The 18,115-nt window shown below is 46.6% G+C and overlaps 1 protein-coding gene across 1 annotated transcript in view; it reads left to right on the plus strand.

The window, feature by feature from the left end:
• Nucleotides 1–18,115, plus strand: part of LOC143956877 (receptor-type tyrosine-protein phosphatase epsilon-like) — an 83,008-nt gene that overhangs the window by 12,768 nt on the left and 52,125 nt on the right. Inside the window, exons 4-10 of the mRNA XM_077467042.1 lie at nucleotides 2,837–2,876; nucleotides 5,776–5,887; nucleotides 7,061–7,110; nucleotides 8,342–8,478; nucleotides 9,202–9,289; nucleotides 15,937–16,007; nucleotides 16,106–16,142. Of these exons, the coding sequence (XP_077323168.1) occupies nucleotides 2,837–2,876; nucleotides 5,776–5,887; nucleotides 7,061–7,110; nucleotides 8,342–8,478; nucleotides 9,202–9,289; nucleotides 15,937–16,007; nucleotides 16,106–16,142 (535 nt within the window). The remainder of the gene's footprint in view (nucleotides 1–2,836; nucleotides 2,877–5,775; nucleotides 5,888–7,060; nucleotides 7,111–8,341; nucleotides 8,479–9,201; nucleotides 9,290–15,936; nucleotides 16,008–16,105; nucleotides 16,143–18,115) is intronic.

Raw genomic sequence — 18,115 nt, forward strand, 5'->3', positions numbered from 1 at the left:
CAAAATTGTCGCATTTTTTTGTTTATAGCACAAAAAATAAAAACCGCAGAGGTGATCAAATACCACCAAAAGAAAGCTCTATTTGTAAGAAAAAAAGGACGTCAATTTTGTTTTGGTGCCACGTCGCACGACCGCGCAATTGTAAGTTAAAGCGACGCAGCGCCGAATCTCAAAAAAGTGCTCTGGTCAGGAAGGGGGTAAAATCTTCCCGGGGTGAAGCGGTTAATCTTTGACAATGCACTGGCAAGGGTTGGACTTTTTTTAACAAAAGGTTGGAATTGGGCTTTAACTGGCGCCACGTCATAAAGGTTTGATATGGTAATGTTTTCCCTTTTTCCATTTTTCAATATGACCTGATTATAAAAAGCCTTCTAAGGGTAAAGTTTATGGTTATTGGTTTGGGTATTTTAGATTAAATTACATTTCTTATAGTTTTCTCCATATTCTACAGACATTTGATACATTTAGAAATTGTTGCAATTGATACATTTCTAGGATTCGATTGTTACTGAGCTTTTCACGTGTCATAAAACAAGCCCCTCCCCCTTCCTCTGCACGCCCCGGTGAGATTTGCTTCAGCTGTTCAGTTTTGTTCTCCGGTTTTCAGATGTTACTTCCTCATTCTTAGAAGTAGACAACTAATTGAGAAATACTGAGGAAGCACTGACACCGAATTCAGCTTTAAAAATAGACCTTAAAGTAGAACTCTGGGAAAAAGGGACTTTAACCACTTGCTTACCGGTTACTTACTTACTTAATTGTCAGCTTTCAGCGCTGTCGCACTTTGAATGACAATTGCGTGGTCATACAACACTGTACACAAATGAAATTTGTATCATTTTTTACACACAAATGGAGCTTTCTATTGGTGGTATTTAATCACCATTTGGGTTTTTATTTTTTGCTAAACAAACAAAAAAAAAGATAGAAATTTTTGAAAAAAAAAATAACGTTTCATAGTTTGTTATAAAATTTTGCAAACGGGTAATTTTTCTCCTTCATTGATATTCGAGGGTGGGGGTTGCACTGATGGGCGCTGATGAGCTGCACTGATGGGCACAGATAAGGCGACATTGATAGTCACAGATAAGATGGCACTGATGGGCACTAATAAAAAGGTACTGATGGGTGGCATTGAAGAGTGGCACCAGGAGCGGACTGACCATTCAGCCACTGGGGCACTGCCCGAGGGCCCCCGGGCCACTAGGGGGCCCCATCAGGGTTGCCAGTCTCAGTAAAACCAGGGACAGTATGTAAAAATCTGTGTTTTTTTCACGTGTCTCTGAAATATCCCTTACTGACATCCTTTTGGTCTAAAAATCCTGAGATTATAGCTGCACCACCTCTCCAGTACCTTCTCAGCCCAATAGAAACATGTCTGTGTATACTGTGTGATTGTATACTGTGTGTGTATACTGTGTGTACACGTACCTGTATACTGTGTGATTGTATACTGTGTGCATATACTGTGTGTACACGTATGTGTATACTGTGTGATTGTATACTGTGTGTGTATACTGTGTGTACACGTATGTGTATACTGTGTGATTGTATACTGTGTGCATATACTGTGTGTACACGTATGTGTATACTGTGTGATTGTATACTGTGTGTGTATACTGTGTGTACACGTATGTGTATACTTTGTGATTCTATACTGTGTGGCCCGATAATCTCTGATTGCCTGGGGGCCTCATAATCTCCGATTGCCCGGGGGCCTCATGAGTTGTCAGTCCGCCCCTGGGTGGCACTGACAGATGGCACTGATGGGCACTGATGGGTGGCACTGATGGGCACTGGTAGGTGGTATTGAGGCAGCACTGGTAATGACGCACTGATTCATTTATAGGCGACACTGTGGGCACTGATAGGCTGCACTGTGGGCACTGATAGGCGGTACTGTGGGTAATGATAAGTGGCACTGATAGGTGGCACTGATGGGTGGTACTGTGGGCACTGATAGGCGGCACTGTGGGCACTGATAGGCGGTACTGTGGGTAATGATAAGTGGCACTGATAGGTGGCACTGATGGGTGGTACTGTGGGCACCGATGGGCGGTACTGTGGGAACTGGTAGGTGGCACTGGTAGGTTATGCTGGCGGGCACTGGTGGTACCTTCACGATGTTCCTCTCGCAGCCGGCGGTGATCGGCTATTTCCCCCCCCCCCCTCGCGTTATAAGCGTGAGGAGGAAAAATAGCTGATTACCGGCTTTATTTACATCACATGATCAGATGTCACGGGCCGGGATCGACCCTTTACTCCGACCTGTGATCAGGTGAGCCTCATAGACTCCCCGGTTACAGAGCGTGGCGCGTGGGATCTGCAGGGGGCGCGCAGGCTATTGGAGTCTGCGCTGTAGCCGTCTTTCGGCTATAGCGCGGACGGCAGGTGGATAAAGAGAAATGAAGCTCCACCCAAGGCTTTTGCTATAATAAGCTGGTATGCACAGCATCCTTCCATCCATCCAGCTGCCTTTATTTTGGGTTTGGCATCTTCACCCATCTTGATTTCCCAACGTAACGTCTGTACATACACACGGGAGTTTATTTATGTAATTCAAATAATCAGTTCCTGCTTTATTTTTAGAATGAATATTCAGATAAGACCAGCAGAGACCGGTTCTCTTCTAAAAACACTGAGCACAGTAATCTGATTGGTCTTTAGCTCTTTCAGTGGCTGATTGCTTTCCAGATCAGCCACGGAGGAATCTGGAATCAATTGTATGCTTGGTATGATTGGCTGGTTGTCTGATGAACATCTGTAAACTTTAGTCTGATTATTTAAAATTCTTCAAATGGATTGTAATTTCATTATTTATTTTTTATATTCCAAGGTGGAAAAATCATCATGTGCTTTTGCCGGGTTCCTTCAAAGTAAGTGTGTGTGTGGGAAGAACTGCAACTCAGTTGTGTGTTAAATAGTTCATTATAGGTTTAGCTACTGAGCTCTGTAAACTATTTTTTTTTTTTTACACAGAGCAGCTAAGAATACACAGAAAGATCCATTAAAAGAGTATTGAGCACCACCTGGTGCATGGCTATGTAATATACAGTGCATGTATTATATACTGTATGTGACGGGAGTCACTTTCGGCGGGGGGACCCGTGGAACCCAGAATCTCTTGAGGTGGTTGGGAAAACCTTGTTTCAGCTCCCCATGCACCTCCTATGTCTAAGTCACCCTATGTCTCTGATAGGGGCACAGGGTGACCGAGAAATCCAGTCTGATCTGTACTAATCGGACTCGCTGTACAGCCACACTAGAACATTGTGTGTGTATATATATATATATATATATATATATATATATTTTTTTTTTTTACTTCCTGTTTGTTTCCCTGCAAAGGTAAAGCATCGCATAGTAGCCCATTATGTGACACTTACCTGCAGGAGAAGCCCCGTCTTCCTCGCTAGTAGCAAGCGTCCATTCTTCCTTCCGGGGGCCGCACACTCCAGCTCTGTGACTGGCTGGAGTCGTGTGACGTCACTCCCGGGCATGCGCGCGGAAAGCCGCCTTACATGGCATGACCCAAGCTAGAAATGGCACAGCGTGCCCTTTCTAACTCCGGCGCATGCGCTGAAGAAATCGCTGTACGGCGATTTGCAAATATCTCCTAGACCAGGGATATGCAATTAGCGGACCTCCAGCCGTTGCAGAACTACAAGTATCATGAGGCATAGCAAGACTCTGACAGCCATAAGCATGACACCCAGAGGCAGCGGCATGACGGGACTTGTAGTTTTGCAACAGCTGGAGGTCCGCTAATTGCAGATCCCTGTCCTAGACCGTGCAGGTCTGGGAGATATTTCAAGCACCTACAGTTAAGCCTTAATCTAGGCTTACCTGTAGGTTAAAGTGGTTGTAAAGGGTTTACAACCACTTTAAATAATACTTTACCATTAAATTGATCTGGTGCTGGGTTTGGAACCACACCCGGGGCAAGCTGATTATGGGATGACCTGGAAAGAATATGCATCCTGATGATCTTTTGTGAAAGATCAACAGAGGGATGATGATGGTTAGAAGAGACCAATAATGATCAGTAGATCTATGGAGGGCCTGGCTAATCAGAAGAGAGCTTGATCTCATTTTCTCTCTGAACTTTTATTTTCATGCCCAAAAATTCCCTTATCTAAGGACTAGATTAGAGGATGAATTCTAAAATATTTACCCACACCTGATTGGGATGCTATCTTACTGGTTAACTAGGTGTTTACTTAGTCAGTGGTTTCACCTGTCCACTAGATGGTGCTCTAAGGCTAGTAATCTCTATATTAGGTCTTCTTGGGAAAAAAATTACATTGCATACTAACACATTATGAAATACTTACCTTAGAACGAAGACATGCAGTGACGCTGACAGGGCTTCAATCTACCCATCTTCTTGGGCCTGGATTCTTTCCTAAGTGTACATAACTGAGTACTAACCTTTATAGGTAAAGTCGATCCATGGAAAAAAACAATTGCCTCTTGGGGGATCAGGAAGGAACTTTTTTCCCTGCTGTAGCAAATTGGATCGTGCTTTGTTGGGGTTTTTCTCCTTCCTCTGGATCAACTGTGGGTATAGAATTGTGTATATGGGATTTTTTTTTTTTTGGTTGAACTAGATGGACTTGTGTCTTTTTTCAACCTGTATAACTATGTTAATATGTTCTTTTCAGGTTTGAGGGCCCCTGTTGTATGAGTGGCCAGGGCCACACTCCTGTGCATGCCCGGGAGCCCTCAGCTGCATCATGGAGCTCTGAAGGTCCAGCACGATATGCCAGGCCTTCAGAACGCATGTGCCAGTGATGTCATTGGCTCCATCCAGTGTGACTATCTCGTAAACCATGGGTCTCCAAACTATGGCCCTCCAGTTGTTCAGGAACTACAATTCCCATCATGCCTAGTCATGTCTGTGAATGTCAGAGTTTTACAATGCCTCATGGGATGTGTCGTTTCGCAACAGCTGGAGGGCTGTAGTTTGAGGATCCCTGTCCTAAACACTGCAAGATTAGGAGATTTTCACCATACCTACAGGTAAGCCTTATTATAGGGTTACCTGTGGGCACAAGTAAAAAAAAAATGACCACTTTAATATACTAGAGTGTTGTGGCGGCCGCTCATGCAGGGCGCAGGAGCGCTATCCCCCCAATCCATGCGCCTACCCCCTAGCTTACATGCAGGGCTCCGGACGCATGGATTCCAATGGGTTTTTTTTCTTTTTCGAAGAACACGATTAGAGCCTGAGGCTCTAATTGGCTTCAAAAAAGGGTAGGCTTGGGGTGCAGAGCACTGCACCCAGAGCCCACCCAGTTGTGTGACATTAGCGAATTAATATTCGCTAATGTCTTCCTGTTTCTCCTCCAGGCCAATCAGGAAGGGACTCCCGAGACCCGATTTGCCGCAAATCCTATAGTCTCATTGGCCGCGAGTCCTAAGGCCTGATTGGCCGGGAGGAGAAGCTACTGCTGGGACTCGGGAGGAGATGCAGGGAGGAAGCCGCCAAAGCCGCAACCTGGATGGGGTAAGTGCAGGGCTGATGGGGGGGGGGCCTGGCCAGCGATGCGGTGATCGAGTGACGGGGGGCTCGACGATCAATCAAGCGAGCGCTGGGGAGGGGGTGGGGGTTGGTTGGCTGGCTGGCTGGTTGGGGGGGTGGTTGGCTGGCTGGGGGGGGGGGCAAGAAAATTGAGCACCAGCCACCATTGCTAGATTGTATCGTCTGTACTAATACTAATGCAATGTAGTGTATTATCTAGTAATAGTTCTCTCCTTTGGTTTCCATCATAGTTCCAGAGCTGGCGAGCAGGATCACTCCCATCATTGCGGGGTCCATAGCTGCTGTGTTTTTACTGCTCGTCCTTCTTCTCCTGGTGATCCTATGGAGGAGCCGCTCTTCACGGTTTGTGTCTGTCTCTCCCGAAATTAAAGGAAGATATTTTAAAATGTCATAAGATTAAAATTCAGATCAGATCCTTGATGTGCAGGCATGGGAGTTAATAAAACATAATTAAGTGTATCAATGTTTCCTTCCAAACTCATAAGGACTTCATGCACGCTGGATATTTTTGCAGGTGCTTCTAGGGGGGTCTGGTATTTTTTTTGTTCCCTACCTCTAAACTCCCCTCCATGTTATCCTGTGTCCGTAGGCACCCATAGGCTTTTAGCAGCGTTTAGCGGTAGGAGCTTTTAGCTGGAGTGGCTTTTGGGATATATACTGGAAATTGTATTGATTTATTTTTTTATACTAGTAATGATCAGTGACTTATAGCAGGGCTGCATATAGCGGAGGACAATTGGACACCAACGGGCACTTTTGACAATTTGCATTAACCAGTGACACTAATACTGCGATCAGTGCTAAAAATATGCACAGTCACTGTACGAATGACACTGGCTGGGAAGTGGTTAAACATCAGGGGCGATCAAAAGGTTAACTGTGTGCCTAGCCGGTGTTTTGGTGTACTGTATGTGCTGCTTTTACTCAGGGAAGTGATGGATTTTAGTCCCTGCTTTGCCCCGTTTTGTGTTTCTGCTCAACGATCTGTGGGTGCCAGCAGACATTCAGTAACTGGCACCCGCAGATCAGCTTCTAGTGTGAGTAATCACAGCAGAAGAGGCCCAGCAGCGGCTCATGCCCCCCTGTAGGTGAAAAGTGAAGAATCACCAATGTACGGGATTCTGCACAGGAGAGCCACTCTGTACCAGTAAATCTGCTATGGGACTGTCAGTAAATTGTTAATTGATTTAAAAAAATCACATTGGTAAAAGAAGAGCCAAAAGTAATATCAGAAGTCACATTAGAGTGACAGAAACACTATTGTGCTCAACCCCCCCAAGACCGGCCAGCCGAAAGGAAGCACATGAGGAGCTGGACTCGGGTGCCAGTGATAGCGTCCACCATTGTTCTTTTTGTTTCCCAACTTTTTATGGAGTTCAGAATGCCGATATCATCTGATCTGAAGAAGTGTTGAAATTAGTCATATGCATGGGAAGGGCTTCAGTCCCATCGCTAGATGTCATAGTCTGACCCTACAGTGTTTAGATAAATGTATTTTTTTTTTTTCTGCTACAGTAATTCAAGACGTTCGTCTAACATCCCATTAAAGGCTCAAGCTGGAATAGGTAAGTTACAAATAGTTATATTTTTGGGAAAATGTCTGGGTCGGGGGATACTAGAGGTCCAAAAACCAAATTTTTACTCTAATTACATATCGGTTTCAAGAGAGGCCCTGGGAGGTTGGAAGTAGGCATTGAGGGTACAGATGAGTACAGGTGAGTGCTGCCACTGGAAGCAGGCATTGAGGTTACGGGTGAGTACAGGTGAGTTCTGCCACTGGAAGCAGGCATGGGGGGTACAGATGAGTACAGGTGAGTACTACCATTGGAAGGAGGCATTGAGGGTATGGGTGAATACAGGTGATTGCTGCCACTGGAAACAGGCATTGAGGGTATGGGTGAGTACAGGTGAGTTCTGCCACTGGAAGCATGCATTGAGGGTACAGATGAGTACAGGTGAGTGCTGCCACTGGAAGTAGGCATTGAGGGTACAGATGAGTACAGGTGAGTTCTGCCACTGGAAGCAGGCATTGAGGGTATGGGTGAGTACAGGTGAGTTCTGCCACTGGAAGCAGGCACGGAGGGTACAGATGAGTACAGGTGAGTACTACCATTGGAAGCAGGCATTGAGGGTATGGGTGAGTACAGGTGAGTGCTGCCACTGGAATCAGGCAAGGAGGATACAGATGAGTACAGGAAAATACTGCCACCGGAAGCAGGCATGGAGGGTACAGATGAGTACTACCATCGGAAACGGGCATAGAGGGTACAGGTGAGTACAGGTGAGTGATCCCGCTGGATGTAGGCATTAAGGGAAGAGATGAGTACAGCACCTGAGAGGCTCAGCTGAAGCATAGCAACATATTGCTTGGAAGCCAAACCATGCATTTTTTCACAGCCAAAGCATTGGTAATCAGGAGAACTATCTTCTGGTTGGCTGCCGCAGTGAACAGAAGAGCTGTCCCTTGATTGGCCATGGCACCAGTGCTCCTGAAGAATTTCTAGAGATGATGGTGGACACATCCCAGTGGGGAGACCCAGCACTGGATCCCACCTTTGCTATTACTCTACTAACTAACTCCCCCAATAGCTCTGGTTGTTTGATATCTCACGTAATAGTTATCCACATAAATATGAGTGAGACTTCCATCTATGAGTCGTGTTTTATGATGACGCCTATAAAGATTGGAATTGTAAAATCTTGAACCTAGCACACTTTGTGAATCGTTCTATCTTGCTAGATTTGTCAGAGATTGGCCATCTCTAGAGAATAACTATTTCTCTACCACCCTTCCAGGCAAGAAGAGAGACATCCCTGTAGATAAATTCCTGGAAGTTGTGAAAAATTTTCGGAATAAGGAATTAGTGGACCATGATGAAGATGAGGAAGAGAACGCAAACATTTCCCTGGTTGGACGGTACCTGGAATACCAGGTAGGGCACAGTAAGGTTTGGCGTTCTCACATGGCCTAAGCCCTTGTACACACGGTCGGACATTCCGACAACCAAATCCGTCGGATTTTGTCCGACGGATTTTGTCGGAAACTGTTGCATACACACGGTCGGACAAAGTTGACGGAAAATCCGATCGTTCAGAACGTGATGACGTTATTTCGTTACAACGGGACTACATTCAGGCTAGTAGCCAATAGCTTTGATGTAGGAATTTGATCTGAGCATGCGTGGCACTTTGTCCGATCGGAATTCTCTACACATGATCAGAGTATGTCCGATCGGAGCATTTTGTCTGAAAATTTTACCAACAAGTTGGAAAACTTGGTCCGTCGGATACTCCGACGGAAACAGTCCGATGGAGACCACACACAGTTGGAATATCTGACAAAACGATCCGATCGGACACATTCCGTCGGAATCTCCGACCGTGTGTACAAGGGCTTAGAGTTGTTAGAAATTGGAGTCTATTCGAAGCTATGATGGGATTACTGAGGGAATGATAATGAGCTCCTCCAAGAAATGGAAACTCTTGTTGTACACATAAAATGTCCCCATTATACCGGAAATCCTCTTCGTGACTATGTGCAGATGTTTGAAGACGAAAAAATTACTTTTAGAATTAGTTTAACATGTTAATGCTTGTATGAGATTTTAGTGGTTGGGTTTATATTTACTTGAACTGATTCCAATATCTCTTTGTAGGATCTTCCCGGGGGCTTCATGAGCTCCTGTACTATTGGTCAGGCTGAAGAGAACCAAGCTAAGAATCGCTACAAAAAGGTCTTACCATGTAAGTACAAGATCTCCAATAACGTACTCTACATCACTGTTTCTCAACCTTTTTTAGTCATGGCATACTTTAAAAGTAGGCAAAATCTCAGGACATCCCAGTCTGAAAGGTAAAAAATGTAAATGTCTTATCAGTGGCAAACCTACGTTTGGGATGATGCGTACAACCACCTTGATCAAATTAACCTGACATCAGAAGCCCTCCTTCACATCAGAGGGCCCCATCCTGTTAGAGCCCCCCCCCTTTACTTTGGAGGCCCCATTCTGTTGGAGGTTCCCCTTCACATCGGAGACCCCCTTTCCTGTTAGAGGCTCTCCCTTCACGTTGGAGGCCCCAGTCCTGTTAAAGGCCCCCCTTACATCAGAGACACCCCAGTCTGAAAGGTAAAAAAATGTAAATGTCTTATCAATGGGAAACCTAAGTTTGGGGTGATGCGCACAACCACCGAAGCTCCCCTTCACATCAAAGACCCCCATCCTGTAAGAGACCCCCCCCCCTTCACTTTGGAGGCACCATCCTGTTAGAGGTCCCGTCCTGTTAGAGGTCCCCATTCACATCAGACACTCCCAACCTGTTGGAGGCCCCCCTTCATGTTGGAGGCCCCCATCCTGTTAGAGATCCCCCTTCACATAAGAGGCCCCCCTTCATGTCAAAGACCCCTAACCTGTCAGAGTCCTCCATCCCATCAACGTTCTCTTCAATCATCAGAAGATCCCCCATCCCCACAGCTTCCTCCATCACAGATACATAACCCCCCATCACATCGGAGTCCCCCAATACATTAAAGTCCCCATCACATCAGAGTACCCCATGACAGATTCCCCCAATTACATTAGAATCTCCCCATCCCCATGGTGTTTCCCTCTATCATAGAGTCATCTCATCCATCTCTGATCCAGGACAAACTGGGTCGTGTTCTCGTTGAACCACAGGGGAAACAAAATGGCACCCTGGTTGAGAAACACTATTCAACATTAGGGTTGTGTTTTTGCTTGGTGTCTATTAAAGGTTCTTGCAGTAAAAGTCAAAAAAGGTTAGATCTCTGTAGTGTTTTTAATGAGCTTTACTGAACAGAAAAAAAAACTGCATATACAGTATAACTGTAGGATACACAATTCATAGCATGCAAAGTATTGCACAATATGCCTACAACATGTGGGCGGCACAGTGGTGTAGTGGTTAGCACTCTCACCTAGCAGTAAGAAGGGTTGCTGGTTCAAATCCCAACCACAACATTACCTGCCTGGAGTTTGCATGTTCTCCCTGTGCCTGCGTGGGTTTCCTCCGGGTACTCCGGTTTCCTCCCACACTCCAAAGACATGCAGGTAGGTTAATTGGCTTCTGTCCAAAATTGGCCCTAGTATATGAATGGGGACCTTGGATTGTGGGCACCTTGAGGGTAGGGACCAATGTGAGTGTGCAATGTACAGGGATATGGTCTATTGTAGACACTCACTCAGGTTGAACTGGATGGACTTGTGTCTTTATTCAACCTTACTAACTATGAAACTATGTGTAAGCCAATTATCCTTTCTAGCAAATAAGCATGTATAATATGTATGCAATAAGTATACTAAATTGCTACTTAACTTGGGCCTTTCATAAATGAAATCTTCTCATGGCTCCTTGCTCCCTCGGGGTCCAGGACAAAACATTTGTGTTCTTCGTGTTCAGAACCACGTCTTGCCTCTTCCAGAACAACTTTCCTTTGTCTGGCCACATGGCCTATTCTCCTCCCCTCTATTTCCTGCTACATCATATCCTGTAATGCCGCGTACACACGTAGCCGACTATCCGACGGACTTAGTCTGGCGGACTTCCCGCCAGACTGTCCGTCTGACTTTCCGAACGAGCTACTTGCCCACACACGGCACTTTTTCAGCGTACTAAGTCCGCCGTACTATCCGCCCTACTTTTGAAATGAACGGACTCACCCACACACGCGGAGGAAAGTCCGCTCATTTCGAGCGCGTCTCCAGGTAGGCGGGGCCCGCGAAGGAGACATTGCAGGCCCCGCCACCTGGTATGGACTTAAAGGGGAACCCCAACGCCGAAAAAAATCGCCCCAGGTCCACATCAGACCCTTGTCAGAGCACGCTACCCGGCCGGCCAGGAAAGGGGGGGGGATGAGCGAGCGCCCCCCCCCCCCCCCCTCCGAGCCGTACCCTCAACATGGTGGGTGCCTTGGGGAAGGCGCGGCCCCCCCACCCCAAAGCACCTTGTCCCCATGTTGATGAGGACAAGGACCTCTTCCCGACAACCCTGGCCATTGGTTGTCGGGGTCTGCGGGCCAGGGGCTTATCGGAATCTGGGAGCCCCCTTTAATAAGGGGGCCCCCGGATACCGGCCCCCCACCCTATGTGAATGAGTATGGGGTACAATGTACCCCTACCCATTCACCTGTAAAATAAAGTACAAAAAAAACACAACACACAAGATAAAATAGTTTATTGCACAGCTCCGGGGTGTTCCGTCTTCGGGGGTCTTCTCTCCTCCGCTATCTTCTTGTAGCTCTTTTACTAGCGGAGGAGCCCGGCTTTTTTCCTCGCCGCCACCCTCTTATTCCGACTTCGGGGGTCTTGTCCCCCTCTTCGGTTCTTCTTGCCGGGCCACCGCGCCTTCTTCTAGCTCTTTTACAGGCGGTGGCCCGGTCTTCTGTCGCCACTGTCACCGCCGCCGCCTTCTGTTCTTCTCTTCTTCAAGTAGCCCGTTCGGAAAGTCCGACGGACAGTCGGCTACGTGTGTACGCGGCATTAGTCCGCCGTACTTTCGGGTCAAAAAAGTATGCCGGAGGCTACACACGGGGGGATTGTCCGGCGGACTTCAGTTTGCCGGACTTTTCCACCCGCTTGTTTGATCGTGTGTACGCGGCATTAGCATATCAGTAGGAGAGGCTGAGCTTCTAGAACAGCATATGGTCTTAAAATCAGACGCCCCATACACACGATCGGACTTTCCGACAACAAAACCGTGGATTTTTGTTTGAAGGTTGTTGGCTCCAACTTGTCTCGCATACATACAAATGTTGGCCAACAATTACGAACATAGCGACGTGCAAGACGTACGTGATTTCTCCATTACGAACACTAGTTTTACAAGACCGAGCGCTTCCGGCTCATACTTGATTCCGAGCATGCGTGGACTTTTGTCCGACGGACTTGTGTACACACGATCGGAAAGTCCGACAGCAAACATTTGTTGGCGGAAAATTTGAGAACCTGCTAGCCAACATTTGTTGGGCGGAAAGTCCGACAACAAATGTTCGATGGAGCGTACACCCGGCCGGACTTTCCACCAACAAGCTCGCATCCAACATTTGTTGCCGGAAAATCCGATCGTGCGTAGGCGGCATAACAGTTAAATAATCTATGCTATAAAATCGTCCAAACATATCCATAGTCTACAGTACAATGTAACTTTACGCATTGACAAATCTCCATAGACCCATCCCAGCTCCTCTTTAATGTATGTCTTTGTAGGGCTCTGACCATAGACTGGCAATGAGATAACGAAAGCAGTGAAGTGCAATCACTGTGCTCCGATACTAACAATCAGAAACGGTGTGAGCGGGGCTTAAGGCACCCTAAAGGGGAACTCTAGACTCTTAACTTGCTAATACCCAATCATGTACAGTAGGTGGAGGCTTTGGTCATGAGAAATCTGCATTAAGGCGGAACTCCAACTTAGAAGTCAGCACATGTAGTGGCACAAATAACCCTTCATGTCTCGTTACACTTGACTAACTGTACACAGACCTCCTTCCATGATGCAGCGTTTGTGAGGGGGCACTGTGGAGCCTGTATCCCGCTTTCCAGCCCAGCCTTGATGCCACCTCACTCTCAGGGACATGCTATTGAGGATCTTCTTGCACTTTCTCTCCTGCGACATACAGATAGATACATGGGGGCTCGGTCCTGTCCCGGGTATGGGGCACCGGCCACTAGGGAGGGGGTGCACTCAGTAACCAGCTTTCTACTGGAGCATGCCATCATCCTTGCCTAGTCACACTGTACACAAGCCAGCTGGCAGCATAAGCACCACACACTCCACTGGGTTACTCATGGCAATGGCAATTCGATCTTTTACATGCAGAATTCTCCACTCGTGAACCTTTGGGAGTGTTCATCCCTTTTTACAAGCCCTGTTCTTTTGTTACGCCATGCATTGCACCCCTTTGAGAGACTTCAGATCAGTCACTTTAAGAAATAACCACAGTCTTCAGTGAAGTAGTGCAAAGGCATACAGGAACAGTTCTTCCAAAGCAACTTCACCTATATTCCTGCCCCATAACGTGACTGTACCATAAGCAAGATGGTAAGTTCATTCAATCATTCTCACCAAGGCAAGAGTCCATTTAGACAGTGAATCCACAGAGGTAGCACATAATTCCTTACAGTCCATGATCGGGTGGTAATCCACAAAGTCCATGGGCGGTAGCCAAGGGTCCATAATGCCGCGTACACACGATCGGACTATCCGGAGGACTTGGTTCGGCGGACCAGAGTCCACCAGACAATCCGCCCGTGTGTGCGCTTCAGCAGACTTTTTCTTTCTAAAAGTCCGGCGGACTTAGAAAGAAGTTTTGACTCAGAATTGTCCGCCAGACTTAGCAGTCCGGCGGACAATCCGCCCGTCTGTGTGCTAGTCCGCCGGACTTTTGAAATGAACGGACTTGCCCACACGGAGAAAAGTCCATTACTTTTGAACGTGTTCCAGGTAGCCGGGACTAGCGAAGGAAGTGAATGTTGCTGCCTCCATCAGCGAGATTGACACCTCGCTAGCCCCGTCACCTAGTACGGATTTAAAGGGGAATCCCTACGCCAAAAAAACGGCGTGTGGTCCCCCCAAAGTCCATAGCAGGCCCCTATCCGAGCACGCAGCCCAGATGGTCAGGAAAGGGGGTGGGGACGAGCGAGCATCCCCCTCCTGGGCCATACCATGCTGCGTGCCCTCAACATGGGGGGTGCTTTGGGGAAGGGGGGCACTGCGACCCCCCACCCCAAAGCACCTTGTCTCCATGTTGATGAGGACAAGGGCCTCTTCCCGACAACCCTGGCCATTGGTTGTCGGGGTCTGCGGGCGGGGGGCTTATCGGAATCTGGGAGCCCCCTTTAATACACCTACCCATTCACTTGGTGAAAAAAAGTGTAAATAAAAAAACAACACAAGTTTTTAAAATAATTTATTAGACAGCTCCGGTGGATCTTCTCGCCGGACTCCTCCGCTATCTTCTGCTAGCTCTTTTACTAGCGGAGGAGCCTGTCTTTCTTCTTCGTCGTCGTCGCCGCTGCCGTTCGGGGATCTTCTTCCGACTTTGGGGTCTTGTCTCGCTCTTCGGTTCTTCTTGCCGGGCCTCCGCTATCTTCTTATAGCTCTTTTACTAGCGTTGGCCCGGTCTTCTGTCGCCCCCGCCGCCCCCTTCTTCTCTTCTTCTTCTTCCTTGCGATGTTAACGCGCCGCTCTCTCTGGCCGCAATGGCAGGGACACGTTGTGTGGCGACTTATATAGGGACAAGGGGCGGGGGTCACCGGGTGATGTCACATGGGGACCCGTCTCTTATGATGTCACCGCCCCGGCATCCTCCGGGACTGTGACATCATAAAGGGCGGGGTCACCATGTGACATCACCTGGTGACCCTGCCCCTTGTCCCTATATAAGTCACTGCAAAACGCGTCCCTGCCATTGCGGCCAGAGAGAGCGTTGTGTCAACATCGCAAGGAAGAAGAAGAGAAGAGAAGAAGGCGGCGGCGACAGAAGACCAACGCTAGTAAAAGAGCTATAAGAAGATAGCGGAGGCCCGGCAAGAAGAACAGAAGAGCGGGACAAGACCCCCGAAGAGCGGGACAAGACAGAAGTCGGGAGAAGACCCCCGGAAGGTGGCAGCGACGAGGAAGAAGAAAGCCAGGCTCCTCCACTAATAAAAGAGCAGAAGATAGTGGAGGAGTCCGGCGAGAAGACCCCCCAAGACGGAAGAAGACCACTGGAGCTGTCTAATAAATTATTTTAAAAACTTGTGTTGTGTTTTTTTATTTACACTTTTTTCACCAGGTGAATGGGTAGGGGTACAATGTACCCCATACTCATTCACATAGGGTGGGAGGTCGGCATCTGGGGGCCCCCTTATTAAAGGGGGCTCCCGGATTCCGATAAGTCCCCCACCAGCAGACCCAGACAACCAACGGCCAGGGTGGTCGGGAAGAGGCCGTTGTCCTCATCAACATGGGGACAAGGTTCTTTGGGGTGGGGGGGCCACAGGGCCCCCCTTCCCCAAAGCACCCCCCCATGTTGAGGGCACGCGGCCTGGTATGGCTCAGGAGGGGGGGGGCGACATTCACTTCCTTTGCTAGTCCCAGCTACCTGGAGCCACGTTCAAAATGAACTGACTTTTCTCCGTGTGTGGGCAAATCCGGATAGTCCAATCGTGTGTACGCGGCATAAGAGCTCCCGAGTTCTCAGACCATTAGGGAACCCCAACTGGGACCCAGGAGGGGGGCACAGTCCGGCAGAGTGACAGAAGTCCCCATTCTTAGACCATCTCACATCCTAAGGAAGTTTCGATATTCTGATCAGAAGTGTGTTTATACTGTCAGTATAAAAATGTGCCGTCTGGGGGTATCATGACTGAGATTCTGCCTTTGTTATACAGATGATGATTCTCGGGTGGTGCTGAGGTCCGGTCCCTCTAGATCAGATTATATAAATGCCTCCTACGTTAATGTAAGTAAAGAGCTCTACCCAGATTGGTTATACATCTACATACTCTATAAATCTGTATAATATCTGTGTTTATGAGTATAACATGTCTTATTTTCCAGGGATACAAAGCTCCAAAACTATACATAGCAACACAAGGTGAGTGACCAATCATACATATTATACTGTGCACCAGATAATGCTCTGTATATTATACTGTGCACCAGATAAGGCTCTGTATATTATACTATGCACCAGATAAGGCTCTGTATATTATACTATGCACCAGATAAGGCTCTGTATATTATACTATGCACCAGATAAGGCTCTGTATATTATACTATGCACCAGATAAGGCTCTGTATATTATACTATGCACCAGATAAGGCTCTGTATATTATACTATGCACCAGATAAGGCTCTGTATATTATACTATGCACCAGATAAGGCTCTGTATATTATACTATGCACCAGATAAGGCTCTGTATATTATACTATGCACCAGATAAGGCTCTGTATATTATACTATGCACCAGATAAGGCTCTGTATATTATACTGTGCACCAGATAATGCTCTGTATATTATACTATGCACCAGATAATGCTCTGTATATTATACTATGCACCAGATAAGGCTCTGTATATTATACTATGCACCAGATAAGGCTATGTATATTATACTATGCACCAGATAAGGCTCTGTATATTATACTGTGCACCAGATAAGGCTCTGTATATTATACTGTGCACCAGATAATGCTCTGTATATTATACTATGCACCAGATAATGCTCTGTATATTATACTATGCACCAGATAAGGCTCTGTATATTATACTGTGCACCAGATAATGCTCTGTATATTATACTATGCACCAGATAATGCTCTGTATATTATACTATGTACCAGATAAGGCTCTGTATATTATACTGTGCACCAGATAAGGCTCTGTATATTATACTATGCACCAGATAAGGCTCTGTATATTATACTATGCACCCGATAAGGCTCTGTATATTATACTGTGCACCAGATAAGGCTCTGTATATTATACTATGTACCAGATAAGGCTCTGTATATTATACTATGTACCAGATAAGGCTCTGTATATTATACTATGTACCAGATAAGGCTCTGTATATTATACTGTGCACCAGATAATGCTCTGTATATTATACTATGCACCAGATAAGGCTCTGTATATTATACTATGCACCAGATAAGGCTCTGTATATTATACTATGCACCAGATAAGGCTCTGTATATTATACTATGCACCAGATAAGGCTCTGTATATTATACTGTGCACCAGATAAGGCTCTGTATATTATACTATGCACCAGATAAGGCTCTGTATATTATACTATGCACCAGATAAGGCTATGTATATTATACTATGCACCAGATAAGGCTCTGTATATTATACTATGTACCAGATAAGGCTCTGTATATTATACTATGCACCAGATAAGGCTCTGTATATTATACTATGCACCAGATAAGGCTCTGTATATTATACTGTGCACCAGATAAGGCTCTGTATATTATACTATGCACCAGATAAGGCTCTGTATATTATACTGTGCACCAGATAAGGCTCTGTATATTATACTATGCACCAGATAAGGCTCTGTATATTATACTATGCACCAGATAAGGCTCTGTATATTATACTATGCACCAGATAAAGATCTACGTGTTAAATTCATGTATCCTTCAGCACTATTGTCAAACATATTGGGACACCTGCCTTTACACACACATGAACTTCAATGGCCTCCCAGTCTTAGTCCGTAGGGTTCAATATTGAGTTGGCTCCGCCCTTTGCAGCTATAACAGCTTCACCTCTTCTGGGAAGGCCGTCCACAAGGTTTCGGAGTGTGTCTATGGGAAGGTTTGACCATTCTTCCAGAAGCTCACTTGTAAGGTGAGGCACCGATGTGGACTAGAGCAGTCTCTGCTCTAATTCAATCCGAAGGTGTTCTATCGGGTTGAGGTCGGGACTCTGTGCAGGCCAGTCAAGTTTCTCCACAGTAAAACTCCTTCATCCATGTCTTTATGGACCTTGCTCTGTGCACCTCAACATGGTCGAACGCCTTTGGGATGAATTAGAGCAGAGACTTTGAGCCAGG

This window comes from Lithobates pipiens, unplaced genomic scaffold, assembly GCF_037356315.1.
Source record: "Lithobates pipiens isolate NorthernLeopardFrog02 unplaced genomic scaffold, aLitPip1_a1.2 Scaffold_44, whole genome shotgun sequence".
NCBI classification, from domain to species: Eukaryota; Metazoa; Chordata; class Amphibia; order Anura; family Ranidae; genus Lithobates; species Lithobates pipiens.